At 35.0% G+C, this 14,311-nt stretch overlaps 1 protein-coding gene across 5 annotated transcripts in view; it reads right to left on the reverse strand.

Moving 5' to 3' along the window:
• The window catches only part of MICU3 (mitochondrial calcium uptake family member 3), a 112,453-nt gene that overhangs the window by 40,882 nt on the left and 57,260 nt on the right, over positions 1 to 14,311 (reverse strand). For 4 of the 5 annotated variants that reach the window (XM_006930595.5, XM_023252407.2, XM_023252409.2 and 1 more), the window contains exons 3-6: positions 13,571 to 13,602; positions 7,767 to 7,845; positions 3,942 to 3,989; positions 1,039 to 1,121 (exon numbers count right to left, since the gene is read on the reverse strand). In XM_006930595.5, coding sequence (XP_006930657.4) covers positions 1,039 to 1,121; positions 3,942 to 3,989; positions 7,767 to 7,845; positions 13,571 to 13,602 — 242 coding nt within the window. The remainder of the gene's footprint in view (positions 1 to 1,038; positions 1,122 to 3,941; positions 3,990 to 7,766; positions 7,846 to 13,570; positions 13,603 to 14,311) is intronic. The other variant, XM_023252408.2, reaches the window with a different exon arrangement.

Consider the following 14,311-nt stretch of genomic DNA (forward strand, 5'->3'; position numbering starts at 1 on the left):
CAATGGCCTGGTTCAGGGACTGTCCGAGCGAGGGCTGCATGGGTGTTAGAGGAAGCCATGGGACAGATCCCAGCAAGTAGTGGCTTGCTTCCTTCTGAATGGCTACTAGTTAGCTTTCGACAAGGATTTTTATCTCTTCTCTTTCCTACCACAGAAAAGAATGATTTCATAGTTTCTCTTCCATGTTCCAGCCTCTGAGGAAAATACTAAGCTGTTTAAGAGGTTTTTTGAGGGATTTTTAATGGCTGGTTACAAAGGAAAATATAAAACAAAATGGCTGTTTATATGCCATCTTTCTCTTTTCTTTTTACTAGGGGCTAAGGGTATATATCTTGTTACTGGAAGGATCTCTACTTTGAGGGGAGAAAAACAGACATTTTTGACATAGAAGTAGATGCAGAATCCCTGGGTGAAAAGAAATAGAAGATTCTAGAAGTGGGAGGTGGTAAGATGAGTGAGCAGCTGTGATGTTGCCACACCAGCACCAGTCCTGTGTCGGTCGGGTGAGGAAGACTGAAGGTGAATACCTAAGAACAATCTTACTCTCCCCATTTTACATCAGACCTCAAAGACAGGAGAAGGGAATAGGAAAATGGGGACCAGACCGGAACATAAGGCAGTGATAAATGGAAGAGAAAAGCAGAAAGAAAAACCACAGATCCGATCATGAGAAGGAAGGGAAGTTCCTGTGGCAAAAAGCTGTGGTTGGGGGCGCTCAGAAGATGGGGTCTGAGAATAACTGAGCACAGACAACACCCCCAGACTGCTCGTTACCCACCCACTGGGAAATATCAGGCTCATTTCAAATGCTCAGAAAGCGCGTGACAACTATAATCACCTTTATATAATGAATATAATTTATATATTTTTAAATATGAAAATTATTTAAAGTACATAGAATATACTTCTTTATTAAATTAAGGTGAAAGCATAATTTTTTCACTCTTCCTTCTACATTATTTCAAATAATGCAAAAAGATAAGAATATAAATATTCAATACTTAACTACTGATAAAATGCACCATATAATATACATACCACCAAAAATTCCTTTTTGTCCACCATCTCATTACCATCGGTGTCAAACATGTTGAAAGCTATTCTAAATCCTGCATGTGGCTCTGCCAGAAAAAATAGAAAAGTACTTGTGAAATGGAAAAATGTTTATAAAGTACAGTTGTAAGCAGTTATGTATATACTGTACAAAAATACTTTCTTTAACCAAGGATTTAAAAGCAGCATGTTACTATTAGTTAAATATAAGAAAAGCTATATATGTATACATATTTCTGCTTCCTGTATTAGCACACTTAGTAACAAAATTGATAATACACTCTAGAAGTATTTGTGTGGTAACTGTTGCATAGCACAGACAGTAAAATTTAACTACCTTACTTGCAAAAATAAATACTTCTTTTTGTTATCCAAAGTCTGTCAGTTTTTTTAAAAGGGAAATATCAAATCATCGCATATGTTCAACTACTTAGAGTGAAAAGAAAAAAGTTAAAACATGACACAATGGACCAGTTGTAATTCTTAGGGAAATTATTGTGCAAATGACCTATGAAAATAAATGTCAAGCACAAGATATTACATATCTGAGTTTAAACCTCTAGAAGCCTCAAAAACAGAAATATCAAATAAAAGAGGCTTGAATAATTCTCAATTCCCCCCAAATACAAGGAACAATTGCTTTTCTGAGAAAGACATACTTTTACACACTAAGAGCTGCTTTAATGTTATGAATCTTATAAGGAGGTTCAATATCTTTTCCCTTCTAAAGCATAAAGAAGAAAACTTGAACGTGTCCTTCAAAGAGAAGCTCAGTACACATGCCTTTTAGAAACATCTGACCCTTTCTTTTGAGATGACGTGCAAAAAGTTTGGAAGAGAGGCCTCCCACAGATACATTTGGTATTTACCTGTTGTAAAACCTTGAAGCTAGCAAAAGAGAAGCACGTTACCCTACTTTCTTAACTGGTAATAGCTGTCTCTAATGGAAACAGAAGCCAGTCTTATATGCAGGCTCATTTCTTGCTTATAGCTTAGGAATGTAAACTTACTTTCATTAGCATTCAGTTGAGAAAGAAATAAAAAATTTCATCATCCCTAATAACCAAGTCTTAAGCTTTAAGATGATCCTGAAAACACAGAGACAGGAAGTCCTTCCACATACTGTTTGGAAGGGAAAATAAAGTTAAAGCAATAACAAGCAAAGAGGAGAAAACTACAGACAGGTAACACAGATTCCGTAGCCCACTTTGTGTCAGCTCTGTTTTCACGTTTGGTCTTCGTTCTGATCTAAAAAACATCCGTAATTTTTCAATGAAATTCCTGCAAGTTTCTAAAATGGGTCCTGAACTCCAAAGGAAGATTCACTGTGTCCCAGGATCCTAACCCCTCCAAGGAAGCACATGCACCAGGTGTTTTCCTTACACATTTAACCACACCCTGTCCCATCTCAGTAAGTGGCTTCCCTAGCCAGTTCTGTTATATTCTTGCCTATCATTCCGCTGTGTTAGGTATTTCAAATGAATAGTTTTGCAACCAAAGTTGTTCTAGCTGACAATACAGCTTTTTATCAAGTCTCTGAGATACTGGTTGGCACTCCTCTGATTTTCACGGAGTATTCATCATTGACTGGGCTTGAATTGTAATGGCTTTCCAGTCTGAAACAACCTCAGACAGTTGTATCACCACTAACCACCATACAACACTTCTCGTGCTTCAGCACCAACATTTTAATTTTGAGTTCGGAAGAAAAAAAATGCAAAAAAGAATAAAGGATAATTTTTGAAACACACGTACTCCCCCCCAAACTTCCTACGAGAGAACTCCAACATAACACCACTCATTAGTAAATTTAGAGTAACAAAGTGGCTCTGAATTTTCTGATCATAGAGGTACAAGGAATTTTATGACTTGTTTCTAATGACAGAGTGTCACCGATACTCTTGTTCCCATACATCTCCACACATCCCCACAAACAGAAATCCCTCTAGCGATATTGTTTCATTTACTCTCTTTCACTCGTTCACCAACTAGTTTTTTGAGAGGTGACCATGTGCTAGACACTGTTCTTGATACAGAAATGGACAAAAAAGAGAAAACCTTTGCCATCGTGGACCTTGCATTCAAGTATGGGGAGAAAGACAAGAACACATAAACCAATAAACAAATCCTTTCAAATAGTTTTAAGAGCTATGAAGAAAATAAAGCACGGTAAAGGGAGAAAAAGGGAGCGGTAGGAGAGGGAGGATGGTTGGGAAAGGTTCACATTTCACATTTCAAAAGAAACCTGGATAATGTTTGTTATCATGAGGATCTTGAGGAGAGAAGCACTGATGGCAGAAAGAGCAGAGAGTACAAATTCCTGAGGTGAGAATTCAAGGAACACAAAAGCCAGGTGGCTGGAGCACAGTGAACTAGAGCAGGTAAGATCCTGCATTAAATGCAATGAAATTTAACTAAAAACACGAGTAAGCCCTCTGTAGATTTCATAAAAACTGCTGCATACGAGAGCAAGAGAGTAACAAAGCTGTTCTAGGATGATGATGGGTATTCTGACACACTCACTAGTTAAAAGACTCATTCTTTCATGCTAGTCTTAAAAAAATATGTGATTTCTGTGAGGGTGGCAGGAAATTTACAAATTGCCATCTGACCTGATCTTTAGGCTTTCATGTAGATTAAACCACAAGGGTTGATATATGATGTAAAATTTATAACTTATGAGCACTTTATTACTATTCCAGAACCCATAAAAATAGTTACGTTTTTGCCTCTTGATAGTGCTATGCTTAGCATTTGCTGATTTTTGCAAAATAACCATGGATAAACCTAAACTGATTTTCAGTAGTAGGAGAATCTAAGATTTGTTTTCCAAGATTCTGATTAAAAAAGAAAAATGGACCCAAAAATAGACTTATGAGTACACTTACTTGTTAAAATACACAAGAGAAAAAGATATTCTGTGTAAGAAATCACACCTAGAAGAAAAATAGTATTAGTGATGCTATATATAAAATATTACTTTATATTTAGCAAGTAAAATATTATTATAATATGCAATATTGATAAGGAACTTACCGCTTTAAAGAACATGCTAAGTATTGTTTTAAGCAAGACTAAACTATTCTAAAATCATGGCAAAAAACCCCAAATTTTAATTTGTTTCACAATGCCTCTGTAGAACCCATGTAAAATTCCCATTAATGCTCCTAGATATTTTGACAAGGAAAGCAAAATTACAATGTTTACTTAGAGCTAGCTGTAAACTTGCTGCTAGTTTTCAATGGGTGAATCTAGCATAAAATAAAAAAGCTAAACTGTAAAGTGCTTGAACTTTCAGAAAAAACATTTAGATATTCTTGCTTACAAATCTAATTTCTGTATTGCTTAAAAAATGAAACTTGTCTGCTTTCAAGTTATCATTTATTATTCTTGACAAACTTAATGCTTCTATTAAATGTACTCTTAAGAAATTTTTGTTTTAATTAAATGGCTTACACTTTCTGAATACTGCATCCCGAGTTCTCTATAATCCCAGAATTACAAAGTTCAAAAGGTGTTCAGAGTAAAGATATATATTCTGTTACTCAAATTCTTACTTTTGGGCATAGCACCCCAAACTAGAATTCATGCTTCACTGAATTTCCAAGAGGATCCTGAGAAAATCAGAGTCAGGAATAAGTCAATTAACACTTCTCCAGATATCAGATAGTCCTAAAGTTTGGTAAAAAGGCATACGAAAATCTTTAAATAATCAGATCGTGAACCCTGAAACTCCATTTTCCCTGATGCTCTTTGAGGCTCCCCTCTTTGTTACAGAACAAAGAGGACAGGAGTCACTGTCAGGCAGTTTGTCAGAAGACTTGAAGGGAACTAGCTAGAAGCCCTGTGAAAGCATTCCCTTCTTTTGTTTATACTACAATATTGTGACCTATAGACAGATAGTTCTGGTTGACTGCCATGAATGTTATGGGAGAAAGATTCTGGAATGGCCAACGTATATAAAGATACAATACCTAGATTCCATAGGGATCCCTCATAAAAAAAAAAAAGAAACAGAGAGAGAGAGAAAGAAAAGAAAAAAGAAGAAAGAGAAAAAGAGAGAAAGGGAGAAAGGAAGAAAGGAAGAGAAACAGAAAGGAAAATGGGATGGGAAAGGAAGCTCTATGTCTTCACAATCCCATCTCACTGACCGTCGTTCTGACTGACCTGGTGGAATACAGAGATGCTGGTTGGGATAAAGAAGTCTAATAACTACTACACATCTTTTCTTTGATAATTAACTCAAGGTTTCCCTCAGGGAATGATTACTTCTTAACAGTGAGAGCACTGATCACAATTATCATGGTAGGTACCCGTCTGTAGGACCAAATGGTTTCTGAGGTGGTGTAATCCACAGGCATGGAGAACAAAGTGAAGCTCATGATATAATTTAATAAAAATGATCAAGGAAAAGAGAAAATACTACTACACATGAACTGTAACTTCTTAATGCTAATGCTTTCCAATTACAAAAATGGAAAACTATTAAACTGGCCCTTCAATTTAAGGCCACCCAAGATCAAAAAGTAAAATAAAATAAATACATATGCTAAGCATATAGTAATGCTGTGATCTTTAAAAAAGAGGGTAAGAAAGATGCCAACTAGGTTTCTTTTGAAAATTCAACAAAAAAACTTCTAAGGGAAGTTCCTTAAAAACATTATACTATTTAGTTCCTCTATTATGATGCACTACAGTTGGCTGTTATGACTAAGTCTGGATAATGCTTTCATAAATGTTGCATTTCAATTAACTTTTTGTAAAACTGCATTTTCTTGCTGGGAAATATTTTAAGCAGATATAATTCACTTGTAAACTAATCTTTAATAGCTCTAAAGATTTAGCTTTAAAATTCCTTTGCCACTTAAACCTATTTATAAAAAAAGCAAGGCTGCCTGTAACATTCTACTTCGCCTAACCTAAAGGTTTTAAAGCTTTTCGGGTATAAGGATTGCTTCAATAATCCAATCACTGTGACACAGCTCTGCACTGTCCTACAGGGTAGCCACTGGCCAGATGTGGCTACCTAAACTTAAAACAATTAAAATTAAACACAATAAAACATTTACTTCCTCAGTTACAGTAGCCACATTTTCAGATCCTTAAAAGCCACATGGGGCTAAGGGCAGTATACTATGGGAGACAAGACAGAAATACAACATTTCCATCACTATACAGATAATTCTGTGGGATAGCACTGAACAGCTCATGTCCCCCGAAAAACATGCTAATATGCATACAACATAAAGAAGATTAGGACAGGCCTAAACCTAGGGCTTCCAGATTTAATGCTCTCCTTAACTACAAAGAATTTCCTTCTTCCATGCATTTATTTTTCTTAGATTATACTTGATCCAATTTGTATTTTCCCACTAGAAGTATTAAGTAAATATTTTTAAATTTGCTAACTTCTCTTTCTGAGCTTTGAATTTTCCTGATTCTATCATCCCACCCTAAGATTTGAATGACCTTTAAGACAACTTCTAGGAAAAAATTTCTAAGAGCTTTAAAGATACCATGGCCCTAATTTTAAAACCCTAGTTATGAAAAATCCTACAATAAAAAGTAAAGTGTCTACTCCTTTCAGATTCCATGTCAACTAGGTGAAAGCAATTTGAATTTCTAATTATACTCAGATAAAATATATAGACTATAACTATTCCTTTAAAATACTGGTCTTCATGCTAGAGTATACTATAATTATTTTCAAACCAATAATTGTTCATATAATTTCTTTAACATTTTTATTTTATATACTCTTATACTTGAGCATGTTAAAAAGTGTATTTTTAAGAAAAATTACTTCGTAAGATTAAAAAGATTTTGTTAATTAGTGTTTTCTACAAATATGAACAAAAAGTACAGTGTCAAAGAAAACAGCAATAAAATCAGTATAATTTGATTGCAAGGAAGTGTATGAATCCATGACTTAGACAAATAGATACAGCTAAGATAGTATGATGAAACAGGTGGATTTTGCAGTGAGTGTTGTTTTTAAAAGAAACATGTTCAAACTGGGTGGCCAAAAGACATCCAATAAGTTTTTCATACTGATTAAATTTTTAAATATCTATAGTTGCCTGGAAGTAAAATGGAAGGAAGAAAAATAGTTGGAGATCAGTATTTTTAAGAAATGCTTTTGTAAGTAAATATAACCTACATTTCTCTTTTTTTTTTAATTTTTTTTTAACGTTTATTTATTTTTGAGACAGGGAGAGACAGTATGAACGGGGGAGGGTCAGAGAGAGAGGGAGACACAGAATCTGAAGCAGGCCCAGGCTCTGAGCTGTCAGCACAGAGCCTGATGCGGGGCTTGAACTCACGGACTGGGAGATCATGACCTGAGCCAAAGTTGGATGCTTAACCGACTGAGCCACCCAGGCGCCCCTAACCTACACTTCTCAGTATAGTTAAAAAATAATTTTTTGTACTATGAAGGTTCATTTTGTTGTAAAAAATTTGAAAGACATGAATAATATATATAAAAATAAGAACCACCTTTAATCCCACTACCCAGAAACAATCATTATTAATATTTTACTCTTTTTCTTTTCAGTTTTTTCTCTATGCACACACACACACACACACACACACACACACACACACATATACACACATGAATAAAATTACTTTAAGTATGAGGAAAAAATATATAAATAGTATAAATAATATAGTGTCCATTTAAAAATGCATAAGTATTAAAGTTAATTTACCTCTTTCTTTAAGATTGCGAAAAAGCTTTGAGGATCCTTTCCAAACTGGTGGTGTTTCTGAGAGCATTTGATTTAATTCCTATGACATAAGGTATCATAATATTAATGGTAAACCACTTACTTATAAAATAAATAAAAAGTATTTAAATGCCTATGCAAAAAAAATTCTTCACTTAAAGGACCTGAGACATGGCTGTATTTATTCTATTCTATACCTGTGGTTCATTCAACCACAAAACTTAGTATTTGCCCACAGTCTAACCATAAAATAAATAATAAAGAAGCTAAGTTAAATTCAATTAGAGCTATCAAAAATTTAAGATAAGTTTAGCAACTGGAAGAATATATATAAAAAAATCACTTTAAGATAAAACACTGAGTTTCATGAAAGCCATAATTAAGGTGGATTTCCTTATCAAGGTCAGAGATGGTGACCTGGCTTCACATACTGTCTCTTCTCTGTAGCCGTCTTGGATTTAAGGAGCTGGAAGAAGTAAATGGACAGAGGGTCATACTGGGAAAGAATGAGTAATATTTTAGTAGTGACTCAAAGAATGGTGACATCAGATGAAGCAGGAGTTCAAGGGTACTGAGTTATGGTGGCCACTTTCAATTTTTTTTTCTAATTTTAACTTAATATTCAGTAAAAAACACAGACTGCAATTGCTTAGTCTGTCTTTTTAAAATCAAACTATCACAGCAGGTTGGGGAACTAGTTTGAAAATTTAAATATTTGAATCATTGCTCAGACACCAAAGGAATTCTGAATTTATTGTTAATACTTAGTTAAAAATAATTAAATGAAAATTATATTTTGGTTAATTGTGAAGAAAAATTATTAAGGGATTTGGTAAGATAAATTGAAATAATTTGAAATAAAAAAGGTAGTTGGCTAAGGAACACACTGAAGAACACTAGAAACCACTTCTACATTCCAGACCTGATTCTTGCTACACAACGATGGTTCCCCAATACCCCAGGCATAACCTGGGAGCTTGTAAGAAAAGGAGGTCTCAGTTCCCAGACCTACTGAAACAGAATCTGTATTGTTAGTAAGAACTCCAGGTGATTTTTTTCTTTTTTTACACATTACACTTTGAGAAACACTTTAGACAAATCCTTCCTGATGCAGTTGTATCTAAAAATATTCTGTGCCATTATAAACTTTTTTTTTTCATTACAAAGCTGAGTTAGCAGGCAAATAAAGAATCCCTGGGAGAGTTATTTTTAGGGGTTTTCCCTGAAGTCCATCTGTGAACCCTGCTTTCATTTCCGTTGTAGTGTTATCTCTGCATTGCAAGTAACAGATGCCACCGGACAATCAGTAGTGTCTGATTAGGGCAGCAACAGCACAGAGGTAAGAATTCAGGTATGAACAACAATGAGAAGCCAGATATTTACTGCTTAAACAACAGTAAACTCATGAATATTTTTGTTAGAGCAAGAGATGAAAAATAACACTTTGCATATATTATATACACTTTAATGTATACCATATCTATTAAACAAATATTCACTCCTCCATTTTAACTATTTCCATGTATTCAATTCCATCTCTTCTAGTTTAAACTCCACTTGAGTTTACAATCAAAAAAATCATAGCTACCTTTTTCTGAGTGCCCTCCATGTGCCTAACAATGGGCTAATACAATCTCTCATTTAATTTTAAAAAACAAACCTCATTCTGCATATTTTACTGAGACTTAAAAAGAATAAGAAATTCACCCAAGGTCACACAACTTCTAAATGATGGGCCAGATCCTTACTGACCAAGCAGTTTACTTTAGTAATAATTCATATTCTTCTGGTCTAGATTATCCAATTAACACATTGATCTTTGTCTCCTGTTGACTTTAAGAAGTTTTAAAATGTATTAAAATCTGTATTTCCACTTGGAATGTGAATCTCCCTCCCCATTCAGTGCCTATCTTGGTCTCTTATAGGTAGTGGTGCTGTGTAATAAATGCTTTGCTTGGCCTTTGCCCCTGGCTCCTAGGAGACTCTGAATCCTTGAGTCACACCCAGGGTGGGCTGCTGACTGTCAGAAGGAATCACAGTGGGATCAGAGAGTTGGAGCTTTGAGCTCTCCTGACTTCTGGGGTGGGGTAGGAAAAGGGACTAGAGATGGAGCTCAATCACTTGGCCAATGAACCAATTATACCTAGATAATGAAACCCTCAATAAAAACTCAACGCCCAAGCTCAGTGGAGATTTCAGGTTGGTGAACACGCCGATGTGCGAGGTGGGGAGAGGGCACGGAAGGCATGTGTTTCGGATCCTCCTATACCTGTCCGAGGAGTCTCTTCATATGGCTAGTCCTGACTTGTGGCACTTAGAATAAACTGTTAATAAATATGGAATGCTTGTCAGTTTTGTGTCAGTCTAGAAAATTACTGAACTTGAGGAGAATTACAGGAACCTCTTGGATTTGTAGCCAGTTGGTCAGAAGTGTGGGTGGCCTCGGGACACTTGAACTTGCATGTGGCATCTGAAATGAGAGCAGTCTTGTTGGGGACTGTGTCCTTAAATCTATGGAGTCTGAAACTAACTTTGGATGGGTAGCATCAGAATTATATTGCAGGGGCGCCTGTGTGGTTCAGTCAGTAAAGGGTCCAACTCTTGATCTTGGCTCACGTTGATACCTATAGCTCTAATGTATTTATTCACCAGAGTTGTGTATTATACATTGAATTTGTCCTTGATATGCCTCGGTGACCATTCTTTTATTCATTTCTCAACTAACTTTTATATTGTTTTTTTTGTGTGTTTTGGCTGTTACAACTGATGCTGCAGAAAGAAGAAAACAGAAAACATGTACAGGACTGCTGGTGTAACTATTTCTCTAGTATACATCTCTAGAAGTAGAGCTTTTGATTATATATTTTCAACTTTATTAGATATTGACAAATTTCTCTCAAAAGTGAATATACAAATTTGCATTCTACCTTGGTTCTTTCTTCTTCTTGTCGGTGCTAATTACTGGTATTGTGAGATTTCTGGCAGCTGATAATCTGACGGGTGTGAAATAGCAACATATTATTGGCTTAATTTGCATATCCCTGATTAGTAGTGAGGCTGAGCTCCTTTACATATATTATTGGCCATTCTGTGTTTACTCATTTTTTTCTTATTGAGCTGGCTATCTTTCTTCTATTGATTTACAGGAGTTCTAGATGAGTACAAGACACTCAATGTTTTCTGTTAATACACTGTAAGCATATTCTCCCATCTATCATACATCTTTTAGCATTGTTAATGCTCTTTTGGTATGCCAAAGCTTTTCATATTTAATTTAATAAAATTTGCCCAAATATCCTTTGAGCTTTGCTTTGTGTCTTATCTAAAGAATCCTCTTGTATCCCTTATTTTACTTCTAATATTTCAGAATTTTTGTTTGTCAAAAATAAGAACTTAATCCATCTGAAATTTGCTTTTGTATATGGTGATCAGTTTAGTATTTAATTTGTTTGCCTCCATGTTGGAAAGACTATTGTTTCAGTATCTAAAGGTCAATTCATTCTCTAATGATTTACAGATCTTTCCATATATGCATGGGTCTGTTTATGAACTCTACATTCTATTATTTTCATCTAATTAAAAAACTCTTGCAATAATACAATACTATTTTAATTATAACTCTATTATTAATCTTAATATGACACAGGCCCAATTATTCTCATCCTGATGTTTTCCCCTCCTTCCTTTTCAGAATTGTTCTGAAAATTCTGGATCCTTACTCTTCCAAATGAATCATCCATGAACATGATCTATTTCTCGGTTTATTCATGTCTTTTAAAAAATATAACAATGTCTTGCACATCTTCTGTTAGGTACACAAAGTAATAGTTTTTGTTGCTATTGTGAAAAGTATCTTATTTGACAGTGCAGCTTCTAATTGCTATCGCTGGTGCAGAAACATTGTATTAACTTTGGTTAATCTTATACTCAGCAGCAACCTTGCTAAACTTTTACTAAATTTGAATACATTTGAAAATCTATGTATTTTTACATTTTTATCTAAATCATATGGCTTCCTACTGTGCTAATCCTTAGAACCTCTTTCTTTCTTCTTGTCATACTACAAGTGATAGCCTGGATTATGTCCACCTCAAATTTACATTTGAAGTCATAATTCTCAGTATACCAGAATGTGACTGTATTGAGAAAGGGCCTTTAAAAAGGTAATTAAGATTGTTAAGTGAGGTCATTATGGTGGGTCCTAATCCAATATGACTGGTGTCCTTATAAAAAGACATCAGGACACAGACATGCACAGAACAACAACATGTGAGGATAACAGAGGGAGAAGATGGCCACCTACAGGCCAAGGAGAGAGGCCTCAGAAGAAACCCATGCTGCCAACACCTTGATCTTGAACTTCCAGCTTTCAGAAACGTGAGAAAATAAATTTCTGTCATTTAAGCCACCCAAACTTTGGTATTTGCTACAGCAGCCCTAGCAAATTAATAGACAGCATTAGCTTCGATCTGTAGTAAAACAGGGAGTTAGCAATTGTGATAGGAGACATATTTATATCATATCTAATTTTATTTATATTATTATTACTATAATGTTAATTTAATTTTGAGAGAGAAGGAGAGCACAAGTGGATTAGAGGCAGAGAGAGAGAGTGAAGGAGAAAGAATCTGAAGCAGGCTTCAGGCTCTGAGCTTTCGGCCCAGAGCCTGATGCAGGGCTTGAACTCATGGACCATGAGATCATGACCTGAGCCGAAGTCGGATGCTTAACCGACTGAGCCACTCAGGCACCCCTATATCATACATAATTTTAAAGAGAATGTCTAAAGTTTCACATGTAAACATTGCATTTGCTACAGGCTTTGGGAGGGTTCTCTTTAACTGTTTAAAGAAGTTCCCTAGAATGCTATACTAATACTGATTTTTTTAATATTGAAGTTTATCATACATTTAAAAGTACAAAAAGAATATATTAAAATTTAAAGTAGAAACTGTTGGGGCACCTGGGTGGCTCAGTCGGTTAAGCGTCCGACTTTTGGCTCAGGTCATGATCTCACAGTTCGTGGCTTTGAGCCCTGCGTCAGGCTCTGTGCTGACAGCTCAGAGCCTGGAGCCTGTTTCAGATTCTGTGTCTCCCTCTCTCTCTGCCCCTCCCCTGTTCATGCTCTGTCTCTGTCTCAAGAGTAAATAAACATTAAAAAAATTTTTTTAAAAATAAAGTAGAAACTGTTAAGAAACAGAAAACTACCAGTGCTTTATAAGCCTCTTTGTAGCTCTTACTTATGATATTTCCCTCCATCTTTCCCAGAGGTAAATAATGTCTTAAATTTATCATTCCTTGGTTTTCCCACCAATGACTGCATTCTTAAACACTATGATTTTTCCCCCTAGTTTTGTAATTTATATATTTGTCAATTGCTTACTTTGTCATTACATTTCCAAGATTCATCGAGTTTAAGCACTGGTATAATTCATTTGTTTTCACTTGGTATAGCAACTGCTGTATGAATATGTAAAAGCCTATTCATCACTTCTACTATTGATATATTGTAGTCTTTCTGGTCAATTATGACTAATCTAATAGTATTCCTGTGAATCTCTCCTGAAAGCATAAGCTTCTCTATGTACACACATTAGTGTAAAATTACTAGAACACAGAGTATATTCAAGCTTAACATTACTAGTACACATATGTATGTTGTTGTAGAACTGCTAGGTATAGTGTATGTGTATCTTTAGTGTTAGAAGATAACGCCAAACAATTTTCCAAAGTGGGTATGCATATACATAGTGTGCATGTATATGACACCAAGAGCTTTAACCTACCTGTTTGGTAAGTGACTTCCACGTCTTAGCAACTGTAATAAATATAAAAGAATTAGATAATAAATATTTCATGCAATGTATATCCAAATTCAGTAACCAATCTACAGCCATAACTCATAACACCAGACTTTATATCTAACAGGCAATGTTTTTTTAACTTCAAGATGTAGATCCAAGATATGGTTTATTTATGTTACGTATCTGTTTCATGTACTATAAACTAGGTATAATAAATAATGTCAGTGGGGTAGTAAACATTTTCCATAATCATTATCTTACTTTGGGGGTTTCTGGATTTATAAAGTTAACTTAATCCATGTTAAAAAATCTTTTAGGCTTACAACACAAATACTGATATTTGTTAAATATTCATACTAGAATAAAAATATTAACACAGAGAATTTATAATTTCACTACCCATGATCTCGGCTGTGCTAGTATCTCTGGGTATGATTCAAATGCCTGGTCTCTCTAGGGTGGAGTGGAAGAATGGGGGCAATGAGAAAAAGAGAGGAAGGAGAGAGCAGGTAATGTGAGAGGGAGACCCTCATCCTGTTTTCCATTTTTTCCCTATATTTAAGATTCATTTCTGGAACAAGAGTGTTACAGTCGAATAAAATACCTAGAATCACTACTGATTCCTACTAAAGTAGGAAATAAAGTAGGTACTACTACCTACTGATTCCTCCTCACACCCTTGAAGATATAAAACACTATAAGTCTTATAATATTGGAATAAAT

Source organism: Felis catus, chromosome B1, assembly GCF_018350175.1.
Source record: "Felis catus isolate Fca126 chromosome B1, F.catus_Fca126_mat1.0, whole genome shotgun sequence".
In the NCBI taxonomy this organism is placed as follows: Eukaryota; Metazoa; Chordata; class Mammalia; order Carnivora; family Felidae; genus Felis; species Felis catus.